This window comes from Phocoena sinus, chromosome 1 (assembly GCF_008692025.1).
Source record: "Phocoena sinus isolate mPhoSin1 chromosome 1, mPhoSin1.pri, whole genome shotgun sequence".
In the NCBI taxonomy this organism is placed as follows: domain Eukaryota; kingdom Metazoa; phylum Chordata; class Mammalia; order Artiodactyla; family Phocoenidae; genus Phocoena; species Phocoena sinus.
The window spans coordinates 123,331,954-123,350,157 of NC_045763.1; the positions used below are offsets into that span (position 1 = coordinate 123,331,954).

Sequence of the window (18,204 nt, forward strand, 5' to 3'; positions counted from 1 at the left end):
ATAGAGAAAGAATCTGGGTAAGGGTAGGTTTCTGCTCTGAGAAAAGCTGGAAGTTGTCTGAGAGCAGCCCCCAGGCTGGGTGCAGGCACCAGCCTCTATGTATAACTGGAGGGGCCTTCCAGCTCTCCAGGGATCTGCTCAGGTTGGTTGACCTGATGGGCAAAGTTCAGTGGGAAGGGTCAGAGATGGGGAAGGTTCAGGGCTGGAGGAATGGGAAGAGAACTCATCATTCCTCAATGGCCTTTTCCTATTCTTGGTGCTGAAGAAAGCTTGGGAAATAAAGGATGAAGGATGTGGGTGGTGGGAAGAAGCAAAGGAGAGAAGACACTAGAAGTGCTTCTCAACTCTAGTCTCACGTTAGAATCCTCTGCGTGACCTTTTAAAAATACCAGGGCCAGGCTACCCCCAGAGATTCTGCTGGAATGAGCTGGGGAGGGGACCAGAACTGGGTTTTCCGTAAGCTCCTCAGGTGTCTTTAATGTGCATGTGGCATTAGTTAAGAAGACAGCACCAGAGCAATTGAGAAGTCTGGTTCTGAGATGGTCAGGCTGGAGCTGAGTGGCTAGTCACCATCATGCACATGAAGAAGGAGAAGGGGAGGACTGATCTGAGGGGGTAGGGTTAGGGGCTTCTGAGAGCTTCTATTTGGACAGTCAAGCCTCTGCTGATGTGTGTGGCTTTACAGCCTCACTAGCTGGTGGTTTCTAACCCCACCTCTGGTTCAAATCTGCTTGAGGTGGAGGTGTTTGGGCAGAGGGAGAGAATTTCCCCCACTGTTTTCTGTCATTTAAAAGAGAAATAATTCACTGTGCCCCATGGGGCCAAGAAGACAAATTCTGGGGCTGGGTGCTTCAAAGATGGGAGTAGATTTTCTGCTCTATGATAAATACATATTTCATAAATAAATCAATAAACAAGGCAATAAATAAAATAATGCACACACTTTTTGCCTTCTTAGGGTGGTTCTTCCCTCACCCCACTGATCCTAGTGACATACACTTTGCCCTTGGTCACCCGAAGGTACCCAGCCTGGCCATGTAGGGGAAATAAGACTGCTTTGGCGCTGGCTCTCCAAGGATCAGAGAAATCTAGAGAGAGTGTTAACACTGGCCACCCACGTGGAGAAGGGAGAAAGAGGGGAGATACATACTCCCTCTCTTTTTCACCCAAAAGTGTAGGCAGGGCAGGCAGGGTTTGGGAACCAATGCTGGAACATTTTAGGTATCTGAAGTCCAAGCTGACCAGTACTTCATCCCAGCTTCACTTAGAGGGATATGCATGGACTTGAGATCTGGATGGACCCACTCTTTCCACACAAAAAGATACAGCAGGCATGGGCCTCCCTGGTGGCGCAGTGGTTGAGAGTACGCCTGCCGATGCAGGGGACACGGGTTCGTGCCCCGGTCCGGGAAGATCCCACATGCCGCGGAGCGGCTGGGCCCGTGAGCCATGGCCGCTGAGCCTGCGCGTCCAGAGCCTGTGCTCCGCAACGGGAGAGGCCGCAACAGTGAGAGGCCCGCGTACCGCAAAAAAAAAAAAAAAAAAAAGATACAGCAGGCACAACTCTCACTTTAACACAGCTCCCCAGGAGCCAACCAGCCAGCCAGCTAGCCCATGGAGACTGCTGCATGGCACGTGGTGGGGTGGGAGAGGTACAGGTCATGGGATGAGGGGATGGGAGGATGGCGAGGAGACAGGTAGGATGGCACCCATTTTAATGGGAAATCAGCTGTCCAGGGCTTCAGCTTCTGGAGCCACCAGCCATCGCTCATTTCGTCCTCTTTAGTCTCTGCCATGTGGTTCTGCTCCTGGGTGTGCCTTGTCCTACTAGGTGACCTGTATGTGGACATGGAGACATGTAAATAAAATGGGCATTAAGACAGTGACCAAAGAATGTCATTCCTTAAAAGCAGATGTTCATAATCTGGGTTCCATAAATAGATTGCAAGGGGACAACGACCCTGAGATTTTTATGCAAAATTATGGGTACTTATTTACATATGCATTGCTCTGTCAAGATGGTCTATAGCATTTATGTGGTTCTTTAAAAAATGATTAAAAACTAAAATAATATTAAGGGATTCTAGATTGTTTATAGGGGTAACCCATCAGCAAGGCACAAAAGGATCTATAGAAATGGGTGGGAATTCCAGACCCTCCATGGCCTTGGTTCTCAGCATCTAAAAGCACAAGGTAATTTGCAAGAATCGCTGATTCACCAGAACCCTATGGCTCACCCAGTATACCTGTGCATGGGCACATATTTCAACTGTGCTAAAACTTTTTGAGTATGCCTGTATTATTCAACTTGAAGTTGTCAATCAGTTTTTCTTTAAAAAAAGAAAAAATTTTGCCACTATTTTTTGGGGTACTTGTATATATTGCTTCATGTAATAGTGGTGGTCCTAACGAAGAAGTGGTGAACTGAAGTTTTAAAATAAAAAGGGTATTTTTGAACGTATGAAAGGAGTTGCTCTGAGGTAAATCCAAGCATCGGACATCTTCCTCTTTCTTCCCTGATCAATTTTGTATGCTTTGTTTCGTTGGAGTATTGACATGCTGGGTTTGCTTACAGGGATGTACTGCTATAATGGCATAACTAGTTCTTATGATTCTAAATGAACACTGTTGCATTTTCAAATTTTATGCATGGTTTCAGTTTCAGAAAGAAGCCAAATTCCAAGTTCTTATAGAGATGGTCAAATAAACTTGTTCCAATTGTTTGAAGTTTGCAGACAACCCCGTTATACATGCAAGTGGGGAGTTAGTAGCCTAGAAGCCATTCTAGAAACTGTCCCGCCCTACACCTTGTGCTCTGGAATAGCTACCATGCTCTAGTGTCAATGAATGCGAGTTCCTCTTCCTGCGGTTGGTCAGAGGCACTGATTGCGCTAGGCTCTGCCAGCCCTTGATGTTGCGCATGGCACAGAGTGACAGACATGGTAGGTGATGGGGGAGAGTAGAGTACCAAGTGGGTACAGGTGTGCAGAGGCTTTGAGACTATTCATATTATATTAATTACACGGTAAGGATGCCTTTGGGTTAGCATAATTTTTGTACAAAAAATATTTTAACTGCATGGTTGAGTTCTGTCTATCAGTTTTCCCCAAGGCAAGGCACAAGAAGGTCAGAGCTCTATGTCAGTGTGCTCCCACAAGCCTAAAACCTTTAAAGGGGTGACTGTGGCACTGAGGACAGGTCTTCTTCCCATTTTACAGATGGAAAAGTGCAGTTGACCTGCATAATAAAGTCAATTCAAAAATCAGGCCTCAGGGGTCTCAGATTTCCTGGTCCACTAGACCCTCCTGAGCATTTGAAATAGGCTTGGGAGATGCTTCCTTCTTTACTGAAGAGGAAAAGACAAGACTGTTTCGGATGCAGAAAGTTGGGAATCCAAGTGAATTTAGAGTTGCTTATTCTCTCATAAGAAATGCCACATTTCCTTTCTGATAAACATGCCCAAAGAAGGCATTTGTCTTTTTTGATTTTGTGAGTGGCTCCTAGGAGCAGGTCTTTTCTTGCTGTTTCAGTAGACCCATGAGATTCTCCAGGTGAGATGGTAGATGAGTCTTTAGTCCCTGATGTGTGTGTGTGTGTATGCGCACTGTGCATGAAGAGGTAAGTGGGGTAGTGCCTCAGTCCCTGTTCACCTGATATGCATACGCAGAGTCCTTCTTTCTTTCCTAATTAATTAGAAGTAATAGCTTTCTATAGTTTCTGGTGCGTGAGGGAATGAAGTGGGAAATAATCTAATTGGCTGTCTTGCTTTCAAAGCCCAGTTTATTGAAATAGTTCTTAGCCTGAAGTGCATGTATTATCCTTCCTGTTATTTTTCCAATTAACGTTTCATTGGATCACATCTGTGTGGAATATTCTAATTGGTTTGAAGGGTGGGGGTGATGGGATGAGAGCAGATGGAAAGAGAACCAGCTGTTCCCTTCACCACCAGAGCCGTGCATGTACTGATGTGGCTATAGGTTTTCCCCAGTGCGTTTCTTTAGAAGAGCTCAAAGAGCTTGACAGAGTGCTGCCTTGTCACCTTAGCCATCCTCACTGAGCTCTTGGGCCAGACAGGCAGACCAAGGGAGCACTTGCCAAGATTCTGGGATTCCTTTTGTGATGTGTGACTCCAGAGGGGAAAATGAGTGGCTTCCAAAGTTTCCTGTGAGCATTGTCTACCTGCTGACTCTGTTTAGCCTGGAACATAGTAGACACCCCCTACAAATACTTGTAAGAGTGAGTATCCGGAGGGGTCTCACAACACCCTCCCATATCTGCTCTTCTTGTGAAGAGAACAGTGCATAGAAGATGGCACAAAGCAGGGCTGGGGCTGGGGTGAGGCAAGCCAGGTGCCGAGGGCAGACACTGAAGGGGGCTCCCTCTCAGCAGATACAGAATCAGAGCTTGCAAACAGGAGTGAGCACCTTCTTAGATTTTCCAGCCCAGGCACCTTGGTTGGTTTACGCTAGTCCCGGGTCTGGCCTGAAGCAAAGCATTCCGTCCTCCCTGCTGTCTCCTCCCTGCTGCTAGTGATGCTGGGTCTCAGCCAGAATGAGGTCAGCCCCAAACTCAGCCATCTCTCCATTCAAACGCTTCACGTGCACCACTCTCAGAGCCCCTCACAGTCTCCGGGGAGGTTTGAGTGCAGCTGGGCTGCGGCCGCTCTGTGTCTCGGCCTTGTCCCCTCACTGCTGTAATTCGAATGTCTATATTCCCTTCTCCCGGGCATTTCTGACCCAGCATTCAGCTGTTTTAAGGGTCAGGCCACGTTTTCTGGGTTAGTGAAGGACAAATAGGAGCCCTGAGGCAGAGAAGAGCCTCCTTTGCAAGGCCACGTGGCCTGCTACCCAAAGGCCTGTTTTCACATTTGCCTTGGTGAGAAGAGATAGTAGGCTCTTGTCAGGACCACTCTCCAGCTGGGCAAAATTACCTTTCTCCCCAGAAAGTCTGTGGTGGGGCCCACCTGGCAGTGAGGCACAGATTGGGGTTTGGGGCAGGGAGCCTTGGGAAGTAGCCCTGAAGCAGGCTATGTGGCTGGTCCAGATGGAGCCATGTGGAATAGGGCTATAGCAGGCAAGGCCGGCAGAGAGAGGGGCCACAGCCAAATATGCCTCCACGGTGGTGAGACAGCTTAGGGGTGGAGGCAGCGTTGGAAAAAGTATTTCCTCCTTTTATGTGCACCCACGTGACCAAATCTGTAATGTTACCTACAAACTGTGGCGTCCCAGCCAAGATCTGGGGCATCAAAAACCGTCCACGGACAGACAGGCCAGTGGAGACCCACATGAAATTATATATACATATAATGCTAATAATTTTTCCCTCTGTATCCCTTGCCTGAGCCAGTGACAGGAAAAACATAGCTGTCCCTGGCTGGCTTCTCCAGGAGACTTAAACTAGGCAAATTGTGCTGGGATTTCAAGTCCAGCCCAGATCTGATCAACCTCTTTTCCTTTCCAGAAGGAAAGGAACTCTTGGAATTCCAGCTCTAAATTCTGCCCAAAGCTGCTTTCTACAGGGCTATGCAGCGGTCTCCTTTCTTTTCTTGACTGCCAGGGTCCAGTTCTCTCCATCAAGGTGTCTGGGGGCAGGGGGAGCTCAAAAACCCCACCTTCCCCCAAGGCCATGTCTCCCTTGGCAGGGACAGTGGGTTTCCCTGAGATGGTCTTGGGCGTCCAGTTCAATGGCACTTGAGGACCTGCAACTAACCCTGGGCCCCATGATTCTACTGAAGTGACAAAACCTTACATCAGGCAGCACTTTAGACATTGTGGAGTGTTTCCAGACATTATCCTGCTGTGTCTTCCTGACTATGATGTTGGCTGGGCGGTATTAGTGGCTCAGTTAACAAAGGAGAAAACTGAGGCTGAGATGAATTACGTGATTTGCTAGAGGTCTAGTTCATCAGCTGCGTTTAGAAAACTCAAGTCATGCTGAGGTCTTGGGCTCTGGCCTCCTGACTCAGAGTACTCTTCCAAGGTGGAAGAGGAGAGAAATCACCTGAGGGCACAGACCCTGAGACAGCTGAACCCAGACTCTTCAGGACAGCTTATTCTGTCTGGACAAAGTGCATCCAGAGATCCATTAGGGTGACCCTGCAAAGGCTCCCTCTGCTAGTCAGTCAGCCCTGCCTGAGGACTAGCAGTGGCTGGACAGGCAGAGAAGGATGCCTGCGTTTAACTAGGGAGAAAATGCTCTGTGAGACTGGAGTAAAAGTGTGGTGCCAGAAGACTGAAATTCAAATCTTAAGAGCACCACTATTAGTGTGACCTTGGACAGGTCACTTGACTTTCAAATCCCTCGTCAGTAAAGTGGGGATATAAAGCAGACCTTATAAGATTGTTGAGAATCAAATGACAATATTTTTGTGTCTGTGCTATGCAAACTGCAAAATACTGATCAAATGGGAGTTATTGTCATTAATAACAATAAGAAGAGAAAGATTAGACCAATACTAAGATTTTTTGTCTTGATTAGAGATGTTTTTTACTCCACACAAAGGAAGGTAAAAACCCTTTGTAAACTGTAAAGCACTGCAGACCTCAAAAGAATTATTAGGAGGACTGAGGTTAGTTAGTGATGGGATCCACCATGGGAGGGAGCATGGCTGACCAAGGAGAGCAACTGCAGTCCGTCTCCCTAGAGGCATTCCTATAAGAGTGTTTAAGGATGGCCAAACAACCTTGGCTGTCCTCTGGCCACTGAGCTGGCAACTCTTCTGAAGGCCTTCCATAGGCAGATGTCCTACCAGGGAAACTGGAACCAGATGTACTCAAGATCTCAGAAGAAATTAACGGCAGTAAGACTCTGGGGTAAAAATATCTCTGGGCACTGAGCTTGCTTACTCCACTCCCTTTCTATCTAAGGATCTTTTAGGCTTAATTATAGAGTTTGGGCATTCATTGGGGTTTTAATTAATTTTCTTTTCAGCTTGAAGCATGTGTGAGTGTAGCGGGTCTGTGTGTGTGTGTGTGTGTTTACATCTTTCTTTGCAACTCAGTCGGGAGCTGGCTCTGGCAATGTTTAATTGTGCCCTCAGTTCTAGCAAGAACGTTCAAGGTGCCAACCGGAGCTTGGAAAGCCATTGTTTCCAATACCTCTGCCCTACATGCTGCTCCTGACACACCGAGGGATGGCGGGTGGCAGGGCCTTGCTCAGCTGGGACCTCAGCTGTGGGATGCATGCTTTCCTCCTCCTTTTGTGCTCATGGTGTTTCAGGGATTCTCAGACCAGGAGAGCAGATTTCCTACTCCACTAATTACCAGTACTGTGTTAAGAGATGCCGAGTGACAGCCAACTCCCACACTGCAGCCCCCGACAGGCTTTCTTCTGGGCAGATCTCCCTGGGGATTACACAGTTTTCTGCATAAGAAAACAGTATTACTTCTCTTATTTTAATATGTCCACTTAGTAGACTGGTAGGGACTACATGACTGTGTGGGTGCAAGTGACTTGCTTTCTCCTTTCCTTCGTTCTCTTTTGTGCTCTCTAGGCAGGGAACAACGCGGGAGGTACCACGGTATAGTGTAATAGCATGGGATTTGGAGCCAAGTGGCTCAGTTTGAATCCTAACTCATGACATTTTCTATTTGTGTGCCTATGGATAAGTCACTTAACTCCTTTGGATCTCAATTTATTGTCTGTAAAAAAGGGATAATAATAGCAATATCAACAACAATATTACACTCATAAGACTGTCCGGGGATGAGAAAATGCATGTGGAAGCCTTTTGTAAAATACTCCATAAATTGTAGTTCTTTTATTTTACTGCTCAGAACTACTGCTGAGAACATGATTTTGACCTGTGAGATATTCCTAGCACCAGGGAAGAGTTGCAAAAAGGCCCATGGAAGGGGAGGCAGAGAATGAACTCGCCTCCAACCTTCCTGGGTGCTGTGGACCAAAGCAATGAACTGGGAATGTAGGATGCTGCAAAGGGCCCAGATTAAGAGTTCAGTCTCAGAACAGCTTGCATAGGTAAAAGGAAACCAGGAACATTCATTTTTTGAACATACTTGTGACAAGGATTGCCCCCTATTCTTTAAAGGATGGATTCAATTGTCTCTAGTGCTAAAAGGGTGAATGGCTCAAGGTTGGTGACAATGCTTTGGCTGGAGACAAGGGGAAAACTGTGGGTCTTAGGTAAGTGTGACCATGCTGTGATCTGAGATATGGGAGACCTAGGGTCTTCTCTTGGCTCTGCTGCTAATTATGACCCCTTGAATGATGTGACCCTGAATAGATGAGCTAATATAGCTCGACCTCAATTTCCTTGAGATCATGGAATAAAAAATCTCAAAGGTGACTAAAGAATCTATGACCTAATGAAATGCTCTTTTCCACACAGGAATTAAAAACTCTTGTGCCAACTGTTGTGTGTATATGTGTTTAGAATCCAAATATAGTACTAAGACCACCCAACTAAAACCTAATCAAGGCACCACAGGAGCCCCTTTAAGCTGACGGTGTCTGGCATCAGACCCAGGGACTGTCAGGGGAAGAAAGCCCTCATGGGAGGATGGGGGTGACCCCAACAGAGATTTCAAGGTGAATTCTCTCTTGTTGGAGAGTTTCATTCAGCAATATCCTGATTAGCTGAAAAGTAATGATCTAAGGATGACAGAAAGAAAAGGGATCATTTCCTTGTACAGCAACTATAACTTTAAAATAATAGGCTGCAGGGCAATAGAGCATTCTGCCAGGCTGATTTCAGAATTGAGAGACCCAACTATGGAGTTCGCAACGGTATCACTGACAATAATCATAATGTATATTTGCACAGTGCCTTTAACTTTCATAAGCACTTTCCCATCTACTTTTCTCATTTTTGTTGTTACATAATTTTCCAGAAAACTTGTGGGAGGTCATTTCTTTTAAAACTCTGAAAAGTGTGAGTTTTCAGTAGGAACAAGTCTAACTAAGTATGTAGCACCTTGCTTTATAAATACGATAAAAGTTATGCTATAAACATAATTGTGTAAGTAATGTCTTATTTTAACGGGCAGAAATCTTGTGTAGTATTTTGCAATGTAAAAAATACTTCCTCACGGGCTTCCCTGGTGGCGCAGTGGTTGAGAGTCCGCCTGCCGATGCAGGGGACGCGGGTTCGTGCCCCGGTCTGGGAAGATCCCACATGCCGCGGAGCGGCTGGGCCCGTGAGCCATGGCCGCTGAGCCTGCGCGTCCGGAGCCTGTGCTCCGCAATGGGAGAGGCCACAACAGTGAGAAGCCCGCGTACTGCAAAAAAAAAAAAAAAAAAAATACTTCCTCATTAACCTTCTGTTTGTTACAATTTTAGATTTTTAAATATCAGGTTTTCTTAAAGTAGGGCCAACAGGGATTGGATTCCAGGATAAGTATCCACACTCCAGAATTCCACAAGGGTAGCATCTAATGCATTCACAGGGAGAGAGTCCTGTTTCTGACATCAGTGTGGAAATTAAGCAGTTTTATATTTAAACCATGGAGCTCTCTGGGACTACCTCTCCCATAAAACAAGGAGGCATAACATGGGAAGCGACAGAGGAATCCAAATGTAATAGCTGAATTATTTCTAAATGGAATGTCTCCAGGTCTTCTGTGAGTCACCGATGTGTCATTAACGTGGTATTATAAATAGCTCAGCTTGCCATCAATAACTGATCTATAAGAGAGTAGCTGGTGGTTGGGGTGTGAGATTAACACTACATAATTTGGAGTGGATTTGTTAACCCTCTCACGTAAATAAGCACCATCTCCTGGGACCTGAAGTGACCTGAAATAAATTAGACTAAATTGCGTTTTTAATAAAAGTAATAAACAAGTCCTCCTGTTTTTTCTTCTCCATTTTCAAACTCTGATAAAAGACAGGTCACTGGAGCCAACCATGGGATTGTAATAATTGTGTTGAATCGTAACTCTCTCATCTCTGAAATTAGGCTGGCAGTATCCACCCATAAAATCCACGATGATATTATGAGAGTTTTATAATTATTTTGCATGGGGGGGGGTTTGAACAAGGATCTATCTATCATCTGTCTATCTATCTATCTATCTATCTATCATCTATCTATCAATCAAAATCAGCACTATGGAGAATAACAGGAAAAGCTCTTTTTGTAGTGATTTAAAAGCTCTTTCTGTGGTGATCCATATGGTAAAGACTGGATACTTTTAAAAGTTTATATTGGCCTGACTAGAGATCTCAGCAATACAGGTTTGCTTACTGTGAGTAACTCAGATTTTCATTAAGAGTCTGAAGTTAAGACGTATGAAGCACTTTCTCACAAATGCTCAAGCAGTTAGAGTTGAGCTTCTGTGAGGCTGAGCTAAAATAAACATATATAGGTACACAGTATATGTACTGGGTATGCGTAAAGCCTATAAGCACACATGCAGGTACAGCTGGCAAATCTGCTAGTAATTATGCTATATATATCCTGGCATGTGTGCTTGCATGTGTGAACGTGTAACAGTAAAAATACTATTCTTGTAGAAATGTTCTTGAAACTCTACATGGGTTCATGGCTTATAAACAATTATCTTTTTGTAAATTTAGGGCTGGTAATGGGAACAGAATAAGCAGCTGTAAACAAGATCACAATTCGGGTTTCACTAAAAACTTGGTGAAGGCCCCAAATATCACAGCTATTGCAGAATACAGAACTATCTATCCAAATACTGTGATTGAGGATACTTTAAATAAGCAGTTTTTGGAAAGAGGTGGGTAGATGGAACCATTGAGAGTCACCATCAGTTAGAACTACGGTCAGCAACTTGGACAGTTCCTAGGAGGCTCTCCCTCAGAATGGAACCAATATCACGTCTCCAGTTTTCTTAGCGTTTCTTTCATTCCAGTGAGTGTGTTGATGATTAACTAAGACATGCACAGGTATTATTTTGCAATAACAAATTATTCCCTCCTCCTTCCATTGCCCATTCTCTTCACCACCTGACTTTCCTTCCAACCCTTTCCCCAGCACCCTCCAGTTGGGCAGTGGAACTGTATGTCTTACAAACACCTGGTGTGGATGTTTTCACTCCCACTTCTAATTGGTTGGGAAGCAGCATTTGCCACAGGCACTGTTTAATTTTGTTTCCGTCCCCTGCATCTCACAGGAAAGAAATGGTCAATAGTTCAAAGGATCATCCTGGTCAGCTCCAAAATATGGCTACTTGCATGGTAATCACAGCAAGTCTGTCAAATCAGTGATTTCTTTATTCCTAAAAGGAAGGGATTTTCCCTAAGGATTATGGTTCTACCACCCAAGGAGCAGCTCTACTCTTCACAAGTGGCTGCAAAGGCTGGCAAACCACGAGGTCTGCTTTGGCTCAGAAACTCAGTTTGGCTCCTGCCACCCCTGGCAACCTCACTGTGTGTCTCAGTGGCGTGTGCTCCACACACAGTCAGGCCAGTCTGCTTCTACTTAGGAGGGATCACAACCAGAGGTGGCCCCCGCTTGGGCCTCCACATGAGGACCTGGGCATCGTTGGCATTGGGTTTCACTAGTGCGTTGGGGGGGATAGGTTCCATCCGGCTCAGGATCCGGGGCTGCTCCTGCTGAGTCCTGCCCACCAGCCGGGCCCGTTGCCCCAAGAGCTGAAGAGGGTCCACCTCAATGTCCACCCTCATCCTCCACTTGATTGTCTGCAGAATGATCTTCTCTTTCGTGGTGGTGTTCATGGCCACCAGCCAGGTAGTGAAACTTTGGTCCCTCTTGATCCTCGTGAGCAGTGGCACATTGCTGTCACTCACTGGCACTGCCCATGTCACACTGGGGTAGAAATTGTCATTCATGCTGACGGAGAACCTGGAGATCTTGTTGGTGGGGCCAACCAGGGTCACAGTTTCTGTGGTGTTCCCGTACCAAGGGTAGCTCACCCCATCTGAGTCACTGATGGCTTTTACTCTCCCTTCCCTCAAGTCAGGCAGTTCCCAGCTTGACCTGGCAAAGCAGAAGAGATGCACAAGAAAAGAAGAGGCTGAATGAATGTTTCAAAAGCTGGAGAGATGCCCACCACTTACTATCACAGTCAACTTGGGCAAAATGGGAAGTTCAGAGGGGAATTCAGGTCAAAAAGTTCTATGCTGTGCCGTTTCGGGATTAAATGAGAACAAATCAAAAATAAAAAAGCAATACCAGAACAAGTTAAATTAAGCCATAGCTGGTCCAACTGGAAGCAAAAAGCTCAAAGAAGCATTTATGAGACCCACAAAGAGGCATCAATTAGCTGGAATGGTGCAATGAGGCAACAATTAGCTGGAATGGTGCAATTGTAATGAACTACCTAGAGGCATTCGATTGCAAAAACCACTTTTTCAGGAAGTATCGCGTCTCTAAGGTTTGTTAAGAAAAGGTGGTGGTTGAAATCTGACATACTTGGAAGGAGGTATCAGGTGGAAAGGAGGGCAAAGGGAGGTAAGGTTAAAGGTTATACTGATTTCCTAGGAAATCAAAGTAGTAGAAGTTCTACTCAAAAAAGAAAGTTGTTTAAATTCTAGTCATTGGCCAATCCAGCATTTAGAAGACAGACATAGAAACTGATAACACAGGAGATAATGGTCACCTTTGGGAAAACACTTCAATGTGCAAGTTGTGCCGTGGGCTGGCATACATAGTCTCTACTGTGTTGTTCTCCCATCAACTTTAAGTCCAGCCTGGAAGTCTAATTGCTTAGTTTAGCAAACTTGCCATTCTGGGTGCTTTGTTACTCCTAGCTGCTCCCAACCTTGAACAGAGGGAAGGAGGAGGATATGTGCCCTACTCTTAGCCCATGTGTCTCCCCCAGTGCTATGGACTACTCATCATCCTCATCATAGCTGATACTTACTGAATGCTTGCACTATTCCGACCACCGTGCTGAGGACTTTAATTATGTCATCTCAGTTAATGCACAAAATAAATACATTTTTATTTCCATTTACACATGAGAGGGTGGAGGCTTAAAGATGTTAAGGTACGTGCCAAGGGTTCTACAGATTGTAAGGCGTGGAGCTTGGAGTTGTCTGGCTCCAAAGTCTATGTTTTTGACCACCGTGCTACACTGCCTTCTGAAGTGTCCTCACATGATGCTGGAGGAAGCCAGAACGGAGGGCATTCAGGCTATCCAGTGGGCTAGCAGCTCCCAGAGCTGCCATGGGAAGATGGACTGGGTCCTCCTAGGGGCAGACGTTTAGTCAGCAGAACCTGGCTATGCATCCTGCATAAATCCTTTCCTGGGACCAAGAATGACTCTCAGCAGTGTTGCATGAGAATTTAATAATTAAGGAAAGAAATGAGACTGTCCGCTCATCAGCTAAGAGGGGGAAGTCTTGTTCGAAATGAAGTTCTTCTCTTAGGAAGTGATAGAATATCCTACGACTTTATTTTTTCTTTTTAAATATTTTTATTGAAATATAGTTGAACAAAATATGTTACATGTGTGTAATATAATGATTCACAATTTTTAAAGCGTATACTCCACTTAGTTATTATAAAATATTGGCCATATTTCCTGTGTTGTACAATATATCCTTGTAGCTTATTTTATTATTTATTTATTCAGTTATTTTTTAGCATCTTTATTGGAGTATAATTGCTTTACAATGGCGTGTTAGTTTCTGCTTTATAACAAAGTGAATCAGCTATACATATACATATATCCCCATATCTCCTCCATCTTGCGTCTCCCTCCCACTCTCCTTATCCCACACTTCTAGGTGGTCACAAAGCACTGAGCTGACCTCCCTGTGCTATGCGGTTGCTTCCCACTAGCTATCTATTTTACATTTGGTAGTGTATATATGTCCATGCCACTCTCTCACTTCGTCCCACTTACCCTTCCCCCTCTCCGTGTCCTCAAGTCCATTCTTTATGTCTGCGTCTTTATTCCTGTCCTGCCGCTAGGTTCATCGGGACCGTAGTTTTTAGATTCCACATATATGTGTTAGCATATGGTATTTGTTTTTCTCTTTCTGACTTACTTCACTCTGTGTGACAGACTCTAGGTCCATCCACCTCACTACAAATGACTAAATTTCGTTTCTTTTTATGGCTCAGTAATATTCCATTGTATATATGTGCCACATCTTCTTTATCCATTCATCTGTTGATGGGCATTTAGGTTGCTTCCATGTCCTAGCTATTGTAAATAGAGTTGTAATGAACATTGTGGTACATGACTCTTTTTGAATTATGGTTTTCTCAGGGTATATGCCCAGTAGTGGGATTGCTAGGTCGTACGATAGTTCTATTTTTAGTTTTTTAAGGAACCTCCATACAGTTCTCCATAGTGGCTGTATCAATTTACATTCCCACCAACACTGCAAGAGGGTTCCCTTTTCTCCACACCCCCTCTCCAGCACGTATTGTTTGTAGATTTTTTTAAAAAATAAATCTATTTATTTCTTTCTTTATTTTTGGCTGTGCTGGGTCTTTGTTGCTGCGCTAGGGCTTTCTCTAGTTGCGGTGAGCGGGGGCTGCTCTTTGTTGTGCTGCGCGGGCTTCTCATTGCGGTGTCTTCTCTTGTTGCGGAGCATGGGCTCTAGGCATGCAGGCTTCAGTAGCTGTGGCTCATGGGCTCTAGAGTGCAGGCTCAGTAGTTGTGGAACACGGGCTTAGTTGCTCTGTGGCATGTGGGATCTCCCATGCCCAGGGCTCGAACCCGTGTCCCCTGTATTGGCAGGTGGGTTCCCAACCGCTGCACCACCAGGGAAACCCCTGTAGATTTTTTGATAATGGCCATTTTGACTGGTGTGAGGTGATACCTCGTAGTTTTGATTTGCATTTCTCTAACAATTAGTGATGTTGAGCATCCTTTCATGTGTTTGTTGGCAATCTGTATATCTTCTCTGGAGAAATGTCTATTTAGGTCTCTGGCCATGTTTGGATTGGGTTGTTCTTTTGATATGGAGCTGCATGAGCTGCTTGTAAATTTTGGAGATTAATCCCTTGTCAGTTGCTTCATTTGCAAATATTTTCTCTCTTATGAGGGTTGTCTTTTCATCTTGTTTATGGTTTCCTTTGCTGTGCAAAAGCTTTTAAGTTTCATTAGGTCCCATTTGTTTAATTTTGTTTTTATTTCCATTCCTCTAGGAGGTGGGTCAAAAAGGATCTTGCAGTGATTTATGTCATAGAGTGTTCTGCCTATGTTTTCCTCTAAGAGTTTTATAATGTCTGGCCTTACCTTTAACTCTTTAATCCATTTTGAGTTTATTTTTGTGTGTGGTGTTAGGAAGTGTTCTAATTTACTTCTTTTAAATGTAGCTCTCCAGTTTTCCCAACACAACTTATTCAAGAGGCTGTCTTTCCTCCACTGAATATTCTTGCCTCCATTATGAAAATAAGGTGACCATATGTGCGGGGGTTTATCTCTGGTTTTCCTATCCTGTTCAATAAATCTATATTTCTGTTTCTGGGCCAGTACCATACTGTCTTGGTTACTGTAGCTTTGAAGTATAGTCTGAAGTCAGGGAGCCTGATTCCTCCAGCTCCATTTTTCTTTCTCAAGATTGCTTTGGCTATTTGGAGTCCTTTGTGTTTCCATACAAATTGTAAAATTTTTTGTTCTAGTTCTGTGAAAAATGCCATTGGTAGTTTGATAGGGATTGCATTGAATCTGTAGATTGCTTTGGGTTGTATAGTCATTTTCACAATGTTGATTCTTCCTGTCCAGGAACATAGTATATCTCTCCATCTGTTTGTATCATCTTTACTTTCTCTCATCAGTGTCTTATAGTTTTCTGCATACAGGTCTTTTGTCTCCTTAGGTAGGTTTATTCCTAGGTATTTTATTCTTTTTGTTGCAATGGTAAATGGGAGTGTTTCCTTAATTTCTCTTTCAGATTTTTCATCATTAGTGTATAGGAATGCAAGAGATTCTTTGCTTTAATTTTGTATCCTGCTACACTACCAAATTCACTGATTAGCTCTAGTAGCTCTCTGGTAGCATCTTTAGGATTCTCTATGTATAGTATCATGTCATCTGCAAACTTGAGAGCTTTACTTCTTTTTTTCTGATTTGGATTTCTTTTATTTCTTTTTCTTTTCTGATTGCTGTGGCTAAAACTTCCAAAACATTGTTGAATAAGAGTGGTGAGAGTGGGCACTCTTGTCTTTTCCCTGATCTTAGAGGAAATGGTTTCAGTTTTTCACCATTGAGAACGATGTTGGCTGTGGGTTTGTCATATATGGCCTTTATTATGTTGAGGTAGGTTCCCCCTATGCCCACATTCTGGAGAGTTTTTCTCATAAATGGGTGTTGAATTTTATTGAAAGCTTTTTCTGCATCTGTTGAGATTATCATATGGTTTTTATCATTCTATTTGTTAATATGGTATATTACATTGACTGATTGCATATATTGAAGAATCCTTGCATTACTGGGATATACCCCACTTGATCATGGTGTATGATCGTTTTAATGTGCTGTTGGATTCTGTTTGCTATGATTTTGTTGAGGATTTTTGCATCTATGTTCATCAGTGATATTGGCCTGTAGTTTTCTTTTTTTTGTGACTTATTTGTCTGGTTTTGGTATCAGGGTGATGGTGGTCTTGTAGAATGAATTTGCGAGTGTTCCTCCCTCTGCTATATTTTGGAAGAGTTTGAGAAGGATGGGTGTTAGCTCTTCTCTAAATGTTTGATAGAATTCACCTGTGATGCCATCTGGTCCTGGGCTTTTGTTGGGAGATTTTTAATCACAGTTTCAATTTCAGTGCTTGTGATTGGTCTGTTCATATTTTCTGTTTCTTCCTGGTTCAGTCTTGGAAGGTTGTACTTTTCTAAGAATTTCTCCATTTCTTCCAGGTTGTCCATTTTATTGGCATATAGTTGTTTGTAGGAATCTCTCATGATCCTTTGTATTTCTGCAGTGTCAGTTGTTACTTCTTCTTTTTCATTTCTAATTCTATTGATTTGAGTCTTCTCCCTTCTTTTCTTTTCTTTTTTTTTTTTTTTGCGGTACGCGGGCCTCTCACTGTTGTGGCCTCTCCCGTTGCGGAGCACAGGCTCCAGACGCGCAGGCTCAGCGGCCATGGCTCACGGGCCTAGCCGCCCGCGGCATATGGGATCTTCCTGGGCCGGGGCATGAACCTGTGTCCCCTGCTTCGGCAGGGGGACTCTCAACCACTGTGCCACCAGGGAAGCCCCTCCCTTCTTTTCTTGATGAGTCTGGCTAATTGTTTATCAATTTTGTTTATCTTCTCAAAGAACCAGCTTTTAGTTGTATTGATCTTTGCTACTGTTTCCTTCATTTCCTTTTCATTTATTTCTGACCTGAGCTTTATGATTTCTTTCCTTCTGCCAACTTTGGGGTGTTTTTATTCTTCTTTCTCTAATTTCTTTAGGTGTAAGGTTAGGTTGTTTATTTGAGATGTTTCTTGTTTCTTGAGGTAGGATTTTTTTTTTTATAATGTTCCCTCTTAGAACGGCTTTTGCTGCATCCCATAGGTTTTGGGTTGTCATGTTTTGTCATTTTTTTCTAGGTACTGTTTGATTTCTCTTTGATTTCTTCAGTGATCTCATTATTTCTTTCATAGACTTGATTGACTATATCTTTTCCCATGTTAGGGAAGTTTTCAACTATAATCTCTTCAAATATTTTCTCAGATCCTTTCTTTTTCTCTTCTTCCCCTGGGATTCCTATAATTCAAATGTTGGTGCATTTAATATTGTCCCAGAGGTCTCTGAGACTGTCCTCAGTTCTTTTTTTCTCTATTCTGCTCTGTGGTAGTTATTTCCACTATTTTGTCTTCCAGGTCACTTATCCTTTCTTCTGCCTCAGTTATTCTCCTATTGATTCCTTCTAGAGAATTTGTAATTTCATTTATTGTGTTGTCCATCATTGTTTGTTTGCTCTTTAGTTCTTCTAGGTCCTTGTTAAACATTTCTTGTATTTTCTCCATTCTATTTCCAAGATTTTGGAGCATCTTTACTATCATTACTCTGAATTCTTTTTCAGGTAGACTGCCTATTTCCTCTTCCTTTGTTTGGTCTGATGGGTTTTTACCTTGCTCCTTCATCTGCTACATATTTCTCTGTTTTCCCATTGTGCTTAACTCACTGTGTTTGGGATCTCCTTTTCACAGGCTGCAGGTTTGTAGTTCCCATTGTTTTTGGTGTCTGCCCCCAGTGGCTAAGGTTGGTTCAGTGGGTTGTGTAGGCTTCCTGGTGGAGGGGACTGGTGCCTGTGTTCTGGTGGATGAGGCTGGATGTTGTCTTTCTGGTGGGCAGGATCGCGTCCGGTG

General features: G+C 43.9%; 1 protein-coding gene and 1 long non-coding RNA gene across 4 annotated transcripts in view; one reads left to right on the top strand and one right to left on the bottom strand.

Annotated features, from left to right (window-relative positions):
• The window catches only part of LOC116748361, a 98,907-nt gene that overhangs the window by 61,009 nt on the left and 19,694 nt on the right, over window positions 1–18,204 (top strand). The window lies entirely within an intron of this gene.
• The window catches only part of FAM78B (family with sequence similarity 78 member B), a 94,590-nt gene continuing 85,667 nt past the window's right edge, over window positions 9,282–18,204 (bottom strand). The window contains exon 2 of the mRNA XM_032621117.1: window positions 9,282–11,923. Coding sequence (XP_032477008.1) covers window positions 11,401–11,923 — 523 coding nt within the window. The 3' untranslated portion in view covers window positions 9,282–11,400. The remainder of the gene's footprint in view (window positions 11,924–18,204) is intronic.